The sequence below is a fragment of the Corvus brachyrhynchos genome, unplaced genomic scaffold, assembly GCF_000691975.1.
Source record: "Corvus brachyrhynchos isolate BGI_N302 unplaced genomic scaffold, ASM69197v1 scaffold26, whole genome shotgun sequence".
Classification (NCBI taxonomy): Eukaryota; Metazoa; Chordata; class Aves; order Passeriformes; family Corvidae; genus Corvus; species Corvus brachyrhynchos.
The window spans coordinates 5,718,435-5,737,443 of NW_008239324.1; the positions used below are offsets into that span (position 1 = coordinate 5,718,435).

The 19,009-nt window shown below is 41.4% G+C and overlaps 1 protein-coding gene across 1 annotated transcript in view; it reads right to left on the reverse strand.

Moving 5' to 3' along the window:
- Positions 1 to 52: 52 nt before the first annotated feature.
- The window catches only part of GLG1 (golgi glycoprotein 1), a 46,025-nt gene continuing 27,068 nt past the window's right edge, over positions 53 to 19,009 (reverse strand). The window contains exons 12-26 of the mRNA XM_017740992.1: positions 17,456 to 17,593; positions 16,578 to 16,664; positions 15,652 to 15,714; positions 14,878 to 14,991; positions 14,400 to 14,488; positions 13,417 to 13,534; positions 12,347 to 12,439; positions 11,690 to 11,827; positions 10,267 to 10,390; positions 9,786 to 9,928; positions 9,454 to 9,555; positions 8,722 to 8,829; positions 8,008 to 8,128; positions 6,055 to 6,161; positions 53 to 5,579 (exon numbers count right to left, since the gene is read on the reverse strand). Of these exons, the coding sequence (XP_017596481.1) occupies positions 5,412 to 5,579; positions 6,055 to 6,161; positions 8,008 to 8,128; positions 8,722 to 8,829; positions 9,454 to 9,555; positions 9,786 to 9,928; positions 10,267 to 10,390; positions 11,690 to 11,827; positions 12,347 to 12,439; positions 13,417 to 13,534; positions 14,400 to 14,488; positions 14,878 to 14,991; positions 15,652 to 15,714; positions 16,578 to 16,664; positions 17,456 to 17,593 (1,713 nt within the window). The 3' untranslated portion in view covers positions 53 to 5,411. The remainder of the gene's footprint in view (positions 5,580 to 6,054; positions 6,162 to 8,007; positions 8,129 to 8,721; positions 8,830 to 9,453; positions 9,556 to 9,785; positions 9,929 to 10,266; positions 10,391 to 11,689; positions 11,828 to 12,346; positions 12,440 to 13,416; positions 13,535 to 14,399; positions 14,489 to 14,877; positions 14,992 to 15,651; positions 15,715 to 16,577; positions 16,665 to 17,455; positions 17,594 to 19,009) is intronic.

Genomic DNA, 19,009 nt, shown 5'->3' on the forward strand with positions numbered 1-19,009 from the left:
TTCACCCACCTCCCCTCCCCCCCGCGTCCCCTCAGAAATAAACCACCACAAGTACAAACCTGCAGACTCTTTTTATTAAATTCTCCCATTTCATCTGTACAGAAAAAAAAAAATGCACATTATTATGTTCAGAATTTCAGTAACATCTCAAAATTACACAGCATGGACATGTAAAAAAAAAAAAAAAAAAAAAAACCAGAAAAAAGAAACCAAAAAAACAACTGAAACAAGGAGTGGCCAGGATTTATACACAGAAAGGGGAAACAATTTACAAAAAAGAAGTCTCGTTAATGTCACATTGAAAAATAATTATAATAAAAAAAGGAGACTACGTTCAAACTGTATCTGCTGTACCATAGGAATCTGCTGGGTCTGCTTTGTACACTGAGGGGGGGCTGGGGAGCCCCTTTCCCCCAACACCCGGCTCGTGCCCAGTCCAACACACGCCTTACTCACAGCTTCCGATCCTCTGCTTCTACGCGCAGCAGTCACACCTTTCCCTTTTCTCCTAGTTCAGTATTTCCCAAGGCAAGAGCTACACGAGCACTTCTAATTCAGTCAATAGAGGGGCAGCAGGGGGTGGATCTCAGGGTGCAGCGATTCACCCTGGAAGGGATCTTTGTGCTTGGTCAGCTATGGAATCAAATTTGGGTATTGTGGAAGGAGAAAATCTGGCCTCTGGCTAGTGAAGAGCAACGTTGTTATTCCTTCCTATCCCAGGCAGCATTCAGGAACTCAAGAGAGCAGATGCAGAATTCCACCAGCACAGGACAAAGAGCGATGCCAGCGGAATTCTCTCTGGCACATGTGTGTGATTTGGGTCCCCTCTAACCATGACTCACTGGTGGAAGCAAAATGGCAGGTCTGGCTCCCAAACAGGGAGACTGCGCAAAGATCAGTACCTGGGAGCTGCCTGGAGGAACTGAACCCCAGAATTAGGAACGTGCTCTTACACAAACCCACACTACAGCTGTTTTGAGTCCACAGAGCTGTACTTTAAATAGGGACAGAAGTGCTAGATGAAATCGTCTGGTTTCATACCACACTTGTGCACTCATACACACCTCAAAACTTTTTTTCCAAACAAAACTGATAAAGTAAAAAAACCTACAATCTTCTTTCACTAAGTAATAACGTTGTGTTTAAACAGAAATCGCCATCCAACTTCATCACAATTTCTCTACAACATTATGGGATTCCAGGGATCCTTCTGGCTTGTTACATTTCCTATCTCCGTACCTACCTGCAGTTAGTTTCCGTACTTGAGACGGTCACCATCATTATTTTCCATACAATGCACTTACTGTGGATTCTTTCAGAGCAACACTGATCAATCACAGGGTCAGATTCTGGAGGAAATGCTAAATTTTGCTACAGAATTATTCAACCTTCACTAGGGTCTTTCCAGCCCTTTGCAATGACACAAACACACCGATACTTAACTCGGTGCGCTGGGCGGTACTTCAAGTGCCAGGAATTTTGCTCCCACTCATATCTGAATTACTCCAGCAGCCTAATGACAAAAGTGAGGCAGGAGAATCCCACACTGAAACTCACAAAAGGACTTGGCTAGACTCACTAAGTAAACAATAAATAAGCTTATTACTGTGAAAGAGAATGAACTGTAACAGGCTAGCAGGAGTGAAGTATAGAGGTGCACATCATGCACAGTTCCTGACACGTGCACATGCCGTCATTTAGGAAGCCTAACTTGTTAACCCTCACAGCAGCAGGAAGCAAATGGAGAGCTGCACACCTTGCCAGATCCCAAACATTCAGCTCTTCCATCCATGCCCTAAGCACCAGCATCAAGTCTCGCTCTGAGAGCATCTGGCTCTCCAAGAGAAGGTTTTGTGATGATCGGGAGAAAAAAAAAACCCAACCAACAACCATCTCCTAAACTGCATTCAGTGGAAGGCAGACTTCTCCAGTGAGAGGTAAGGGTTATGAAGAAGAAACACTACCACAGGTTCTTCCACACACCACAGGCTTCCACAGCTTCTCTTGGCTGACTGCAGCTATTGCTAACACTCTCTATTACAACAGAGAAGTTAAAAAGGCTTTCTTGAATTCAAGGCAACAGCAGTGTTTCTTAAAACCATTTCTCACACCTTCATACAAGGGTGGTGAGACACTGGCACAGGTGGCTCAGAGAGGTTGTGGACTCCCCATCCCTGAAGTGTTCAAGACCAGACTGGATGGGACTCTGAGTACCCTGGTCTAGTGTGGAAGGTGTCCCTGCCCAAGGCAGGGGTTGGAATGATATGAGCTTTAAGGTCCCTTCCAACTCAAAACTGTTCTGTGACTCTGATTCATTCTTTCTTTCTCTGCAGTGGAAAATGGTTACCTGCAGGCAAGATGATGTGCTGGCAACAGCAAAACCAGTTATTTTTGGAACAGTACTCTGTGGGTTTCTGTGCTTGTGAAACCTCTAGATTTTTAGGTATGCATGAAAAGGAGGAGAATGCGTCAAGACTGTGACTGGTAGATTTTTAGTTGAGAAAAAAGTAGATTTGGTCATCACCAGTGGTAGGAGACCTCCTTTTAAAACGTGAAAAGATAACATGCTCAATGATAAAATGGCTTGGACCCCTTGCCAGCATCCATCCTTTAAAAGGTGGGTCTGGTGTCTACTGTGACAAAAGGTTTATTTAGTATCCTACATTTTTTCCCAAGGGCCTCAAGCCACACACCTGTAACACCATCCCAGCACACTCACACTGAAACTGAACTCCCAGGTGAGCCTGACATAGGCAGAACACCACCAACCACAGACTAACACCACCATAGAGCACGGACTCCTAATGCCAGGCTCCGGGCACCCTTACCATAACCTTCTCCAAATTAAAAAGGAAAAAAAAACCAGAAAGCCTTAAATCTGAAAGTAAAGAAAGTCACCTTCAGAGCTGAACAGGGTTTACATTCAGAACTATGGCTACAAACCTACAATTTTCACTGCAATGTCTTTTGGAATTTAGTGGAAGATGCTATTTCTAGACAATAAACCATCTAATTAGGCTTTCCAAGCTAATCAGGTTACAAAATGCCTTCTCAAAAAGTCACAACAGTTTAAAAAAAGCCCTCCAATGGCAATTTAATTATGCCTGACAGACATTTTGGAGAAGCAGGACTCATGCCAGCAAGCAAGGCTGCACCAAGATCCCACTTCCCTTGCTGGCAGCTCTGTGAGCACATCCATTTCGACAGCAGTCATTTCAACACTCAGTCAAGTGATACAACACACACTTCTAATTGCCAAACTAATATTTGTGGAGTTACACACCTGTGCTACCTCAAGACACCTGATTAACTGTTTCTCTTCTGCTCCACTTCATGCTGACAGACGGCCAAGTCAAGCTCCCTTAACACCAGGTAAGTGGGGCAAGAAAAGGAATTCAGGCTTAAATTCAGTTCTACCTCACCACTTAACTGCAATCCTACCATACACTAACTCTCCATTGAAACTTCATCACTCAGGCTTTCACTGCTGCTTGCTTGTGTTCACAGTACTTTGCTACAAAACCAGAAGTGTTTGTGAGACTCACTAGCATAGCAAGTCTAAACCCATATTAGTTTGCCACCATCCTCAGAGCGGGATGAAGGTGTGTTTGCAAAAAGCTTCAGCAAAAATGTCATAGCAAAAGCTCACAGTATTTTGTATATGTCATTCTGTATACACAGCATCACCAGAATCAGCTGGTCCACACTCTGGAGTGTCTCAAAACCACCTCCACTGTTCTTCTAGAAAACAATGGGGAGAAATGGAAACACCAGGTCTTACCTAGTAGTGTGCTAAGTGGGAAAATAAAGTTACAGTTCAAAGCATCAGCCTAAGTTGCACAGTTTCAGGCACATGGTTTTTACCACAGCACACATAGGAGAGCACATCTAAAATGTGAATAAAACATATCCTCCTGTACACATCGACTCTCATGCAGCCTCTCCTGGATTTCATCAACACACTCCATGTTTCAGTTAAAGCACGTGTCTTATGAGCTCCACACCTCCTTGTAGTTGAGGAACACAGGTGATAGTAAGAAGAGGCCACAACTACTGGTGCAGCTTTTCCAAAACACCTTCTTTGGGCTCTTGGGTGCAAGTATCCAGTTCTGGAAGTATAACTATACATAGCATAAATGCCATGTTGATGGTAACTGTGCAAAAGCTACTTCCCTTAAAGATCCAGATGTTTCTGCTTTTCATACCACACTATCATTCTTCCATCCACTTCTGCTTGGCATTCTGGACCGGCACCTGTGTTCTACATCCCAGGAAACTGCCAGGTGTTATCACCATCAACTGCAGTTGTGGAAATGAAAAGCACTCTTCAGTGCTACCATTCAAACCATTAAGACCCAGAGCGTGGTTACAAACGCTAACCCACAAGTAACCGTTATATGGAGAGAGAGCATGTTGAGTGTTCTGGTGCTTTTTGCATCACTGACAGAGCACTGCACTGCCAGTGCATCAATACCATCTACACACAGTTAATTGGGGAGGGCAACGGCTTAGCAGCAGCAAGGTAAAATAAAAGGAGTGTTAGAATTTTACTGCATCATGGCTAATAAAAAAGTTGACCGAGTAACTGCTCAGAGCACTTCCTGCCCACTGACACTGTTCACTACTGACAGGCTCTACACACCTCGTGTCTACATCGTGTCTTTAATCTACTGAAATACAAGTTGTACAGCTCATATGAGTATTCAATCCTGGTCAGTATTTTATTCTATCTTGCAAGCAGCAAGAGGAAGAAAGGAAGGACATCTTTTCAGCCAAAAAAATCCACAGTCACAAAAGCAGGATATTCACTAGGAGATGACACCAGTGATTGGTGTCCTTAGGTTGTCCAAGACTATGCTCTGAAGATGCTTTACACAGACGAGCAAGATGTCCAAAACAAGGCCAACTGTGGTGTAAGATGCAATTTACCCTTTAATTTCCTGCCTCAACTTCACCCAGCCACAGAGGATGACTAGATTTCAGTATGAACCATTACCTAAATCATATAGTCGGTATGCAGCATATGTCTGTCTTTAAAAATTTACTTAAAAACTGCTTGAGCTGCAGGTCATATCAGTCTGATTTGGAGAGTGAAGGCAGTTCCAACAGTACAACAGAGACTTGTCTACAGGCAGGTAAATGAGAGTCTGCTAACAAAGGGGTAACAAAAAGCTGCTGGCTGGGCTGTCAATGTTGCACACAAACTTTCATAGGATGAAGATGCCACGGATGAGATCCAGGATGGGAAAACTGAGCCAACACCTGCTGCTGTTCTAATTTTTTTTGTTTTTTTTGTTTTTTTTGTTTTTTTTTTATTCTCCTCTCACAAGAGGGGGTGGGTAGACTATACAGTGGAGGGCTGTACAAAACTGGGCACTGGGCAGGCATTTCTTCAGCAGGCAATCCAGGCTCTACCTGTCCTTGAGCTCTCTTGTCACCCGCTTGGTGATGCGTCCACACATCAGGCCGATGAGGAAGAGTACACAGATGCCAACTGTGATCACAGACAGGATGTAATTCTTGGACGGAGAGGTCATAACTTGCATGGCAAGGTCAGAAAATCCTTCTGCTGGGGCAACCTGGAGGTGAAAAGGGAATAAATGAGCCAAGCTGTGCTTTCTATGCAACCCTCAGCTGTGAAATTTACCAGCTTTAGTCTCAGGTACTGCTATTGCCTCCTATCATCATCAGAGTTGGCCTGAACCAGAAAAAAGCAGGCCTGCAATAATTCACCTGAAGGAATTGCTGTTCAGGAGGCACCTTTTAACAGGAAGTTTTCCTGCCCCTATTTCATTGCCCCACAACTTCTCTACAGGAGACTAAGCCCTGTGTGCACAAAAGATAGTTTAATTCTGCATTGTTAGGGATGCATCCCAGACACAGTGAGAGTAAGATATAAGTTCCAAGAAGACCTGATTTCAGTTTTTCTGGACCAAACTCAAAATACTAAACTTCATTCAGAGACAAGAATTTCATTACAGTTGAAGTTTTTCATAAATACCTTGCAACAGAGAGATCTAAGGCATAAAAAATGGAACTTGTTTACATATTCACCTTTGCAGCATAGCTCCACATTTCTATACGATCATTAAGGCGTTTCTTGCATTCAGGCTGCAACCTCACACGCTTATCTTCTAGAGCTTCCATTAAGCATGACATTTCTGTAATGTGCAGAAGATGGTGTTACAAAATAGCAACAGTGGTGTTGATAACATGGTGCAGAGAGGGGCTCTTCCATTCTCATGTAGGCTGATGGTTACAAGGCTTTCTAAACAGACCTGGCAGACTATGCCTGAGGCTAGCAATTTCACCAAGATTCATGATCAGTATTGCATTTGGAGATGCAAAGAATTTTGACTTCCAAAAAGAAACTACAGTACGTATCCAATATATAATTCACGTGGTTTACATGAGATTTTATGAAGTCTTTTAAATCTGTACATTCAACGAGCTGTATACTCTGAACTCCACGCCACCAGCCTTTAGAGAGAGCTAAGATCAAATTCAGTTCAGAAAAGCACAATCTTATCTCCTTAGGCTTGTTAGGAGTTTTTGATCAACAATATATTTTGAAAGGCTTAACTTCCTGAGTTTTCACACAGTCCTGTGAAAAGGAAATGGGATCACAGCGTTCTGGTGCCTACAGAGGGGTTTGGCCAACTAACTCATAAGCTCGTTAAATGCTCATATGAGACATCAACATAAAATTTTGTATTTTATTTCCATGCTACCATACTTGACTAATCCCTAATTAGATGTATTCTGCTTTGCAGTGAAGAGTTATTTAGCTTGTAGCCAACAGGCCACAGACTTAGTTAAACCAGCTCCAGACTTTTAATGCACAGTTGTCAATTCAAGCACTCACAGGCAGAGCCCTCTAAGCTGCAAATTCCTGCAGACCTGCAGTGCAACCACATCAGAACACACATCAAAAGAATTATGACAAAGCGGGAACAAATAAAGGATATCCAGAATTTCAGAAATGCATTCAATAACCAGCATGAAACATAACGATCAGGAAAATACTTGTCTGTTATTTTTAATGCCAGATAAACTTCATAAGATAGGAAAATTCAGAACTTTTTTCTCCCACTAGTTTTCCTTGAACAGCCCCACATCCTATCCAAGTAGCTAACCTATTAACAGTAACAAAGTGCAAGAGCTTGACCGCAAACAGGAAAAGAAAGGGCTAGGAAACACTTAAATATATTATGTTTCAAGTGGTCTGAACTTGCTGAACTCAGTCTTGGACGACTTAGAACAGCTGATGAAGTCTCATAGCCTTTAGCTGCTATGAGAACTTAGTGCAGTCATGATTACTTACCCTCTGCAATGCTGGAAAAGAAAAGACTCATATGTTTAAGCAGAGAAGAAAAAAACCCTCCAAAATACTTCAATTTAAATTTAAATACTGAAATGAAGAAGCCAAACATGGCCAAAGACTGACAAAGAAAGAAGAACCAAGGAAATTAGCTTAGAATGAATCTTGTGAATCCAAACTAACTTGTTGCTGTAAGAAAAGGAATTTAGTTCTAGGACAGCTTTTGATACGGTCTGATAGAACATTGTCTCATGTAAATGTGGGAGCTGGATTTTGTGTGAAGCTGATACAAGGTGGGAGATAAACCTCACTGAAAAATGAGTTCATGTGTATTAAAAGCTCATTTTCAATGGAATTTAACTGAGGAGCGATTTTACAGAAGGTCTATGGATCTGCTATCACACACTATTGTCAGCAATCATAAGAATGATGGCACATAAAATACACTCATTAAATCTGCAGATAAGGCTACAAGGATATTATATCAGGATTGAGGACTAGGCCCTGCCTTCGACACAAGGAAAGACTTCTTGACATCCATTCATCTAACACTTCTGCTGCTGTTCCATCCTGCTGCCCACAAATGACTGGTGGAAATATCTTGTACATAAGATTATGCTGGTAAGAAAATGCAGGTTAAATATCTCAGGACTGAGAGGTTACACAAGTACAGCACGAGCACTTACGGCGTCCTCTCCCTGGCGGAATGGCAGCACAGTGGTGTTTGATGTCTAGGGCACAGGCTGTGTGGAGTACCGGGTCAACAAATATATCTGCTTTGCTTTCCTTCAGCATGTTGAGCACTTCCTGTGGAGGAGAAAATTTCAAGTACATCTCAGAAAAAGGGGACAGAATAAAACTCATGCTGATCAATGACTCTGAAAGGTGTATCATCTTTTTAAATCCAGGATCGTGAGAAAATCCACCACTGTCCTTGGATAAGGCTATGAATGCTGGTTTAGGCTTAATTAATTGGTTTGTAGTGTTCCTTAAAATACTCATATTAATCTAAAAGATGACATCAATATGCCAGGACTACTTCAGTTAGAACTGAAATCTAGCCACGGCACAATTCATACAGTCCTCGATCACACAGCCTGGGACTAGGAAAGCCTACAATGGAGATAACATGAAGAAACAGATTAGTAACAGAACCTTAAGAAACCATAATCAAGAAAGGATTCAAGTCTGGAATTGCAAAGGAGAAACTCCCAGCACAATTTTCACTGGCAAATTGAAAGTGAATTGAATCACTGCAGGCCAGAACCAAGATGTATAGGGAAATTTCAGCGCTCTGGCCGCATACTAGCTAGAACATGACCTAGGCTGTGATCTGGAAAAATCAAAGACTTCTGCAGGGATAGGAGCTTTTTAGAGCACATCCAATTTATTTTCTTTACCTTCTTGCACATCTCAGTTTTTATTTTCAGCAGATTCACTTTCAGACATTCTTCCACCTGCCCAGTCTGCTCCTGAGCTGCTGCTTCTTCTGCACACAAGCTGGAAATCTATTTTGAAAGAGGTGTTTTAACATTCTGCCTTTTAGCACATTTATATCTCAATATGTTAGCTCATCACAGGGCACAGCTAAAGAATACATGATGAGATTGCTTCCCCCCTAAAATCCCCAAAGCCAAATGCAGCCTGGCTCATGCAATATGCATAACCCTTTGAAACCCAGCAGCAAGAAGTCAATATCGCTGTAGTGAGGAGGAGGGCAGGGAAGGAAACAGCATGGAAAGAATGTGAAAGCATGAAGTAAGTAACACTGGAAGCATGACCAACTCTGTTACCAAAAGTGAAAACAAAAAGCCTGACTGTATTCCAGTTAAGGCTGGCAAGACCAGAGAACTGACTTTTTTTTTGACAACAGGAAAAAAGCGTTTTTCCATAGTCATAAGTACTGATGAGATCCCAGATGAAAAAATTAACTTCATATTAGCACTGCACAGGAAAATTCAATTCCTACACACTGGGCAAAAGTCACAAGCAGAGAATCTGACTAGCTAGAAGCAGCTCAAAGGGATTTTTTTGTTTTAGTTATTAGGAAAGTTCGTGTTTTGAGAAACAAAAATCCGCTACACAAAGGGAGCTTTCATCCTGCAAAAGCAGCTATAGAGTTACTCTCCTACCTCGTCGGAACAGTGCATCTGAAGCTGGGGATCCAGCCGATAATCAAGGGCTGATTCTTGGATTATCACTCGAATTTGGTCCTCGCAGTCTGGAGAGAGACGCTATTTGCAGGAGAAAGTCATTAACTCACTCAATGACCTTCGGAAATCAACCACCTTGTACATTAACCAGTATTCTGTAATACTTGTATAGGAACATAAAAACCTCCTTTATGTATAGCCTGTTACATACATTGCACACACCACAAGACCAAGTTTGATTTGTTTTTCAATGACTGTTAATCAGCACGATCCTGCACATTTTCTCATTTGCAGGCACCAGCTCTACTCACCTGGTCTGCATATTTCAACTTCAGGCATGAGATGACTTGTCCTTCCAACTCTGTATCATCCTTAGCCCTATTCAGGATATTTTGGCAGAATTTTGGTATGTCTGCTTTGCACGCCTTCCTGAGCACGGGGTTTAAGCGGTAATCTAACCAGGAGAGATGACAGAACTTCGTTAGAGCACACATCTCTTCAGATTACAGAGCGTAACACTCCAAAAAGAGATGGGATAGAAATTTCCTGGATGGCATTATACCATAAAGGAACATAACTTTGGGGAAAAATAGTATTTTTTCATAATAGAATTTCAAATTGTGAGATAAGAGCTTCAGGAATAAGAGGATTCAGCAACACATGCTGACCCACTGACTAAGGTCAGCGTGTACACATAAAACCACAAAGGAGAATAAAACAAAACTGATACTTTTCCTGCCATGCTGAACACCTCGGGCAAGCAAGTTCTGGGTTTTTTTCAGAAGAAGATACCTGTGTTCTGTGTAATCTGGCGCTTGGTAATCATCTGCTTGCATTTAGGATCCATCACTTCACTGTTCTTATTTTGTTTCAAACACTGCAACATGTTTTTCGAATCCGCCTCTGGACAAAAGCGCTACAAAAAAAAATATCCCCAAAACCCAACAAGTTTCATCACTAAAAGCACTAGAAAAAACAAAAACCAAAACCAACAAGCAGCTTCCTTCATGGAAGGGAATAATCACCTGCCCAACAGAGAGGTATACAGCCACACTGCCTAGCCCCAACATTTCAGTGCTGCTCTCTGAATTGACCATGGGCATTAATGTCTCTGCTTACAGACTGAGCACTGAGCTGTACAGTCCTGACTGGCTTTATCAAAAGCAAATTGCCTTTATTTTCTATTCTTAAGAAAAGCACACTTGGAAAGAAATACCCACCAAATTAGGTTTCATATTCAACTACTTTTGTTCCCATTTATTTTAGAAAGTAAAAAAGCAATCTTTTAAGTCTATACACATACTGCTGTTCTGCGTAAACGCTGCTTGGACAAAACAACAGTGAAGACTTCATTAGTACCACTCAGTGCAAACTAAGACCACATATAAGGAGAAAGCAGAGAGGAGTTCACTGACAGTAATTAGCCCATTCCCCCCTTGAATCAGATAGTCAAAAGTGAACCAGCTCACCCAAAATTCAGACCAAGGTACTAATTCCTTTTGTTAGAAACTAATTCTGTGGGTGTAACATAAGGCTGTTGCATCTTCAAATCCTCACTATTTTGATGAGTTCAGGTTTCTTTTTAAAAGCATGTGTCTGCACTGAAGAGCAAATAACTTTCAAGATGTTCTTCATCAGCTAAAATACGGAGTCAGGGCACTGTATACGGACCACACGTACCAGTGTTTCAGGGCTTGCAATTCTGGCTACTGTGAAAGAGTGTCTTATATGAACATTCACTGCTGCTTTCTACGTGGTACCACTTCCAGCCTTCATTTCTAATTTTAAGTTTTGCATGATTTTGCTTGCTCTATCAGTTTGATAAAAGTCTGTGTGCACCAGGTCAGCAGTGAGCTGAAGATTTTACTCTTCTCTGTAATCGTAACTTCTTCACCCTTGCTAAAAGCCAATCCAAATCCAAACTGACTGGATGAGAACTGTATTAGAAGCCTCAGCAAAGATTCCCTCCTCAATTCTGCTGGCAGTTGGGAAGACAAATTTATTAGCACACAGGCTTTGATCAGGAAGTTGAAAGAGAAGAGCCCTGAAGAAACCTCAGCCTGATTCAGAGTTAAGACACTGATTACTTTGCAAAAAAGCAATCATACTTCTGAAAGAGCACAGCAGTGTTGTAACAAGCCTTTACAGGAAGCTCAAAGCTGACAGAGCTCTTATATCCCAACCTCACCCTTTTAAATGAGCACACTACCATTACCTTGATCATCTGCTTGCAGACTCTCATGAGTGTATAGTCCAGTTCTGGGTCCATCATCTCTGTCTCCTGCAGCTTAAACACCTTCTGGTGGCACCGTGTACTCAATTGCTTCTTGATTTCTTTCAGGCATTCAATAATCTACAACACATTTTGCAGGCATAATGGACACACTGTTGATATGATTCTGTCATACACAGCCATGTGTTCCCCTAATGACCACCTTCATCTCATTTGGACAGTTAAAATCCCAATGCCTAGATTTTATTAAAGTCATTACCAAAGCTTATTTCTAGAACTTGCTTTAAGTTCATCTTCTCACAAAGATTTAATGAGATGAAGAGGGTCTCTTGGACTTATTCCAAAAACGCAAATGTCATCCTAAGAAATCTTTAGCAACATTTGCAGTAACCAGCTGCAAATAGCTTAAAACTAGCATTAACTGAAGAATGAAGTGCTCACAGCATTGCATTCCCCCAGTTTTAATGCTTGTGTACCAGTGGAAAAGAAAGAAATTAACATTCCGAAGTACTACCAAAATATTTGAGTGATATCAAAATGAAAACCTCAAGCTGCACTTACAGGGGCAAAAGTGTTCTTCAAAAGTTTTCTGAAATGAAAGTACAAATTAAATTGTAAATTATTAACAAATTCCATTACCTGAGCATTGCCATAGGGCACGTTCTGGCAGTAATTCTTGATGTCACTTTTACAAGCCTCATAAAGTTCTGGTTCAAGTCTGATATCCTCAGTCTGCAGAAAAAATTACAATATGAGCCTTAAAGTAGGACTCGACTATTTTACTTTTTTAGTCTCTTAACTGGAGACCTCTACTCACAAAAAGTAAGCAACCCTCACAAGAGCCATTCAGTTTCTTTGAGTGTAAGGGTCTTGGGTGTGAAAAATGGTGTTAGTAGGAAATCAACTTTGGAATTCCCTACAGCAATCAGTCAGCTTTTTAGACTGAAGAAAGGTTTTAAATCAAATTATAGAGCTAGCAAGTTGTTTCTACTGCTTCTCCTAAAAGGGCATCATCACAACTGTCCAAGACAACTAAAATCTTTCCATGTGAAAGCTAAAGGACATATTAACAGTAGGTGATCAAGGATGTGAATGAAGTTTCCTGGTTTTGGTGATGCCCAGCATCTGAATTCTTCCATACAAAGGTAAGAGTGCTGCCTCTTCTGATATGGACCTACTTAAGGTGAAGCTTTGACACTTAAACAGTATCTACAGGACAAAGACCTTACGAGTTTATTACTGCAAGCACTGCAGCAGGAAGTCGAGAGGCAGCTTTGCCTACCAGAACAAACACTACTCCTATTTATCCACTGAGCAACTTGAAGCAGCTGGAGTCGAGTTGCTTCATCTGTGCTTGTTTCCTCAGTCTGTAAAATGAAGCTTTTGTTCTTTCCTAGAGGACGTTAAGGACATCAGAATGTGTAGCACGTTGCTGTCTAACACTAAACATAATCACTTCTAGCTGAAATTCCAATGACCATTTAGCTTGCCTTAGCCTTCGTGAGACTATATTTAAGGCGTTAAAGACAATCAGTACTTTCACTGCGAAGGGCAACTGAGCCTTGTGTTGTAAGAAAAGCGGAAAAAATAAATTAGATACATCTTACAAATGAGCTTCCTTTTTTCCCCAAAGGTGGACAAACCAGGAAGTTTTAACTGATGGACCTCACTAGAAGAGCAGGGAGAACAAGAGTTTCAGGCATGTTTACCATCTCTAGCTCCTCAACACGCAGCTGTTTGCGGCACTTCAGAGAGACCCTGTGCTCCTTGGCATCCTGCAAAGTATCATTGCGCACAGTTGTGCTCAGACAGATCACCACATCCACCCTGCAGAAAAGAAAACAGCTTTTTACTCATACATCTTCACTAAGACCAGCCAAGGTTGGTATTGGATTACCACAACAGAGAAACTGACTCCAATAATCCAAACACAGTATGAAGTCCTTGTGCATGTGTGCTCACTTCTGGGTACAGCTCTATGTACAATAACTGTATCACAATTAAAACCTAAAGTGGAGTCTAGATCAGCAGACAGGAAGACATTCAAAATCCCACCAAACCCTTTGCCCAGCAAGACCTCTGCTCTAAAGTCATGTCAGCACTTTAGAAAAGCTTTGCTTCATCTCAGAAATAGATGAAGGTGAATACCTACACAGCATTGCAAGCAATCCTTTTAAACTATGAGAAGGGCATTTATCTCATAAAATGTTAATAGTCTTGCTATCCACAAACACGACTGACCTTGTGTGTAATTCTGCCTTACACTACGGCAGTACAACATTAAAAAAAAAAAACCCTCAGAACTGCAGTGAATAAACCAGATAAAACAAGTGGGCTATTTTCCCTTCCCAGATCAGCAACTAGAACAACAGTAGTCTGCCTCTTAGAAGACAATGAATCTAGCAAGGATATAAAACATTCTGGGATGTGCAATCAACTAATTGTAATAATTAGCTAATTTCAGAGCAAGTAAAATAAAGAGGACAGGCTTCTATCCAGGAGTAAGGCAGAAGTAATTTTAAGAGGCAGGCCTCTACCTTAAGCCATCTGCAGAACACAATCACTAACTGAACACATACAAACCAACTGGCCTTTAAAGGAAGTCCAGCATTTTCCGTCCTATCATGAAATACCCTGACACTTAATTACATACTTATACAATCAGATTGCTGTTTGGTCAGGCACTACATACTTTTTTTTGATGTTGGGGCACAGTTTCAGCACATCTTCCTTGCAAGCCATTTTAAACTTGTATGAGAACCTAAAATCTTTCATTTGAACCTGCAAGAGAGAAACGGGGAGAAAAACAGCTTTGGTCATGTGGAGTTAAAAAAAAAGTGAAGTGCTGGCCAAAAGAACACTTGTTCAATCATACAATTAGCACATACTTTTGTTCAAACTTACTAACATGGAAGCAAAGGGGATGCTGCACTGCTGAAGAAGTTGGGACCCTGTCTACCATACGCCAGGGATTAAGGAGGAGTTGAAAAGAAACCACCTCTGGAAGTGACCATTTATGACCAGGCATGCAAATACAACTGTCTGAATTCACAAGAGCTCTTTAAATACAGTGTAAAATCAATTTCAAAGAAGGAGCATTTTCATAATTAGCTAATTCCTATCAACACCCTGAAAGAACAGCCTTCCACTGATAGCAAAGTGTTGCTTACCAGCTGGAAATGAGTAACACCGATTGCACATTTTTCATTCATTTCCTTCTGGTGTTTGTTCTGTATTAGACACTCCATCAGGTCCCCAGAATCAATCTGGTTATCTGCAACCTCCTGAATAAGACATGAAAGGCATAAAAATTAGCTACTCTTACGAGTCATGGGTTTTATGTTCTTTTAGCCCACTGTGACCAGGAAATATGGAACTCACAGTCCCACTCTCCATGGTGAGCTGACCACCCTAGAGATGCACCACACAACTCCAGTACACAACTATGTTTATACAGTTCAGAAAAGAACCATCTCAGAAACACACACTTCAGACTCAGGAAAACACATTGCAGAGACTCAGTGATTACGTGACATATTAAAATTAGGTGCCTTCACTGCTCTTTAACTACTCAGCCCTACACCAGTGAAGTTATTTCAGCAGTGCTGAGCAGCTGCACAGAGTAGAGTGGCTAAAAACGCTGCCTGCATGTAAAGGAGAAGGAAAAAAGTCTAGTATTTAACTCACTGTAAAGAGTGTTTTTTGCCAATTACAGAGCAAATTTAATCTTCAAACTAGCTTTTCTGCTAGGGCTATGACAACAGCAGAAACACTAGCTGGAACTAGTAACTTTTATTTCAGGGTGATTTTTTAATTAAAGACTTTTGGAACTGATTACCTCTGATTTTACTTCTGAACTGTAGCAAGAACTAATACTAAAACTCTCTAACCTTTCCCACTGAGCTTTTTCCTCAAAGATATTCACACTATTACAGAATACTCACATGACAGAATGTCTGGATAATGGGCTCACATGCTCTCATCAGCAAGGCTTCAATTTGAATGTCCTGCAGAAAATAAGCAGTTTTTCATTTTCACAGTGAATGCACAAGAGAAAAGGACTCCAGGAGAAACCTGGGCTAACAACTCAAACTCAATCCAGTTCACAGGGTTTTGAAAAATGCAATCCAGACAGCTCTGCCCTTTAGCTCTGGAAATCCCGGTGTTCACTCTTGCCAATATGGCAAATGCAAGACAAGCCTTATGGGAAGAGCCTGGTCTCCACAGAAACTCCTGGCTTGGATAATTCAGCCATTCTCCTCCAAACTGGGTGATAGAGCATTAGAAATCACCTTACACCTAGGCAGGAGTTGAAGATTTAGCATAGTCCTGAGCAAATCAAAGTTTCTAACCACTGGAAGGAAGCTTTCCCTAGGGCACAGTGTAAATTTTAAGAGATACAGGGAACAGTCTGGGGCTCGACAGTTAAATATGAAGCTTTGTAAAATAGGTAAAACTGCCAACACCACTGAAATCTCTACTATGTACCTGGTGGTTATTGCTTGCAAAATTTTTGGGACTGATAGGGAAGTTGCAATACAGTACTCAAAACTACTTGCAAGCAAAATCTCAAGTCCCATCACATATCTTGACTTGTATTAAAGGTAACTGGGTTTCTGTGCAAATCTTAGTTTCACTCCTGTAAGTGATCTTTAAAGCAAGAGAAATGCCATCAACAGCCTAAAATCCTGTTGTTCACTTCTCTTCCTCAAGAATCTCCATGAAAAACTTCCACTGTATGGGGGTAAAAAGGATGTTTTTTGATGCCAGAATACTTCATTTCTACAGCTTCTCTAACCTCAGGCTTTTTCATCGTTATTAAAATGACATGCTTAACTATTGCCTTTACCTCAGGCTGAAAACCACTCACCTCAGACTCCAGCTCAGTGAGGTTTCCCACTATGTCTCTGCAATCAGACACCAAGTCATCAAGATGGTCCTGAAGGCATTCCAGCTCCTACAGAAACAGACATTTTAGTGTGTGATCCAACAACCCAAGTTGAAATTTTGGGCTTAAAACATTGTTACACATGTGAAACTGCCCTCCTTTTTGTAAAGTCCTAAATCTCATTTAATCCCACTCCTCTACTAGCACTCCCAGAACACACACATATAGCAATAACTGAAAGTGTTGGTCTAGGATGTTACCACTTGTTCTCAAAAGCTGCATGATGTGCTTTCACTTCTGGAATATCACATTTAATTTTCCCTTTCCATAACCTAAGGAGAGGTTAGTTACCCAACCTATGATGGGCACTTCAAAAAGAGAGCGGTGTCTACAGCATCTGCTGCAGAATGGTCCCTTTGCTACAGCCCTCCTAGGGCACAGCAATTTAACATGATAGTATTTGTTGAAACTTTTTAAGTACCTGCAGATGTTAGTTCAGTTCTGCATAAACACAGGAAGCATGACAGTACTTGCCAAATGGAAATGGGATAAAGTTTATGTGGGAAATATCAAGCTTGTAATAGAATATTACAAGTAGGAAGTTGAGGGAGGTAGGGTTGCTTCATTAAAGCCCTTTTTGCTAACTGTCCCCTTCTCCCTTCTCATTCCGCTAACATTTGAACATGCAAAGCTTCTTTGCACCTCCTGTCTCTGAGTCTGGTGCAGAGTGTTTCAAACTGCACCAATTTTTAACATGGTCTCCACTATAAAGAGGCAGTGAGATGTCCCTTTATCCCCTTTCTGTCCTTCCCACCCCTCCAGTTTTGCAAACAAAGTACCAGTGATATTGTGTATAGTACCTGCCCTGTCTCTGTCTTTTCACTGCACCACTTCCCCAAGTCAATCATGCACTTGTCCTGGAGGGCTGGGTCCAGCTTCACATCCATGGCTCGCTGATGGAGGATTCTCTGGACCTCTGCTCTGCACTCTCGTGATAGCTGCAAGAAGAACAGGGAGTGTTTGGCATACAGGGTCCCTAAATCCACACAGGGCAAACAGGATGCTGTCAGGTAAGGTTCTGAGAGTGACCACAAATGCCATCATCAATCCCAGAAGTCACACAAGTCCTGCACTGCTCAGCACAGGCCTGCCAGGGCCCCAACAAGAAATCCTGGTTTCAAAAGAGCTTGGAGCTCTGTCATTTAGTTTAGATAGAAGCTCCTCTTGTTCCACGAAGTTTAATTTTATATTCTTAAATCTCTACTTCACTTTTTGAAATATGATGTCAGATCAGGTCCCCAGGTTATCTGCTGCACCATCCCCCCTTACTCAAGGCCACAGACTGATTCTGGAGAAGAAAAGTCAAAGTAGCTCATGCCCTCAACTCCAAACCAGAAGCCCAGAATAAGGCAATGTAGCCCAGCTGTAATTTCTTCTCAGCAATCCCCACTGCAGCACATCAGAGTCAGCACTTGCAAAACAGGAAGAAACAAACTGTAGAAAACCAAGGGATACTGGTATGGTGCTTATCAGGCCTAAAATGCACCAGTTGAAGCTTAAAGCTTCATACATTTAAAAATCCAAACCACTGGAAGTTACCTAGCATTCTGTCAACAGAACTGGAAACAAATACAGGTCTAACCTCCCATAAGTTTGCTTCCAAGATTAATCTCAAAATGACAGCTGCTCCCTTAGCCTACTTCCCAAAAGAAAAACACATTTAAAAACCTCTTCTCTCTCTGATAGATTATTTGCAGGGTGGCTATTGATTTCTTTGGTCAGCACTAATATAAAATGGAACGAAAAAGTCTCAACTCAGCAGACTAAGAAACTGCATTAAAAAAAATTATTCCTAAAAGACATACTTTCAATCAATACTTGACCTCTGCCACAAAAGACCTTTTAAATCAAGCTGTGGAAATTAATTTTTAAACTGAGCCCTTGTATAAACCCATCAACTCCTAGGGGCTGTGTACACTACAGTGCCAAAAGAAATGGAACTGAGTACCCAGGTGCCTTCATCTGAGTGCCTTGCTAAAGGCACGAGAGGGCAGCAAACTTGAAAAGAGCACCTCTCAACCACAAATGCGATTATGGTGGATCTCCAGACTGCAGGGCAGCAAGTCAGATCCCCACTGCCTTCTTTAAAGACAGCATAAGCACATTTACCAGTACAGCAAGCTCCAAAGAACTGGAATGATGCATTATATCAATAGGAAGAATTAAATGGAATATAATCTGAAGCTGGGCACAAATCAAAACTTAATTAGAAGCGGCCAAGGAAAGCTGATCTTGAAACTCCTTTTTGCATAAAACCAATTTTGCAGCTACGCTGGCTATCTGCAAGGAATCACATTCCTCTTTGGAAAGACATGAGGGAGAACTTGGACTGCATTTGAACAGAAATGTAATTC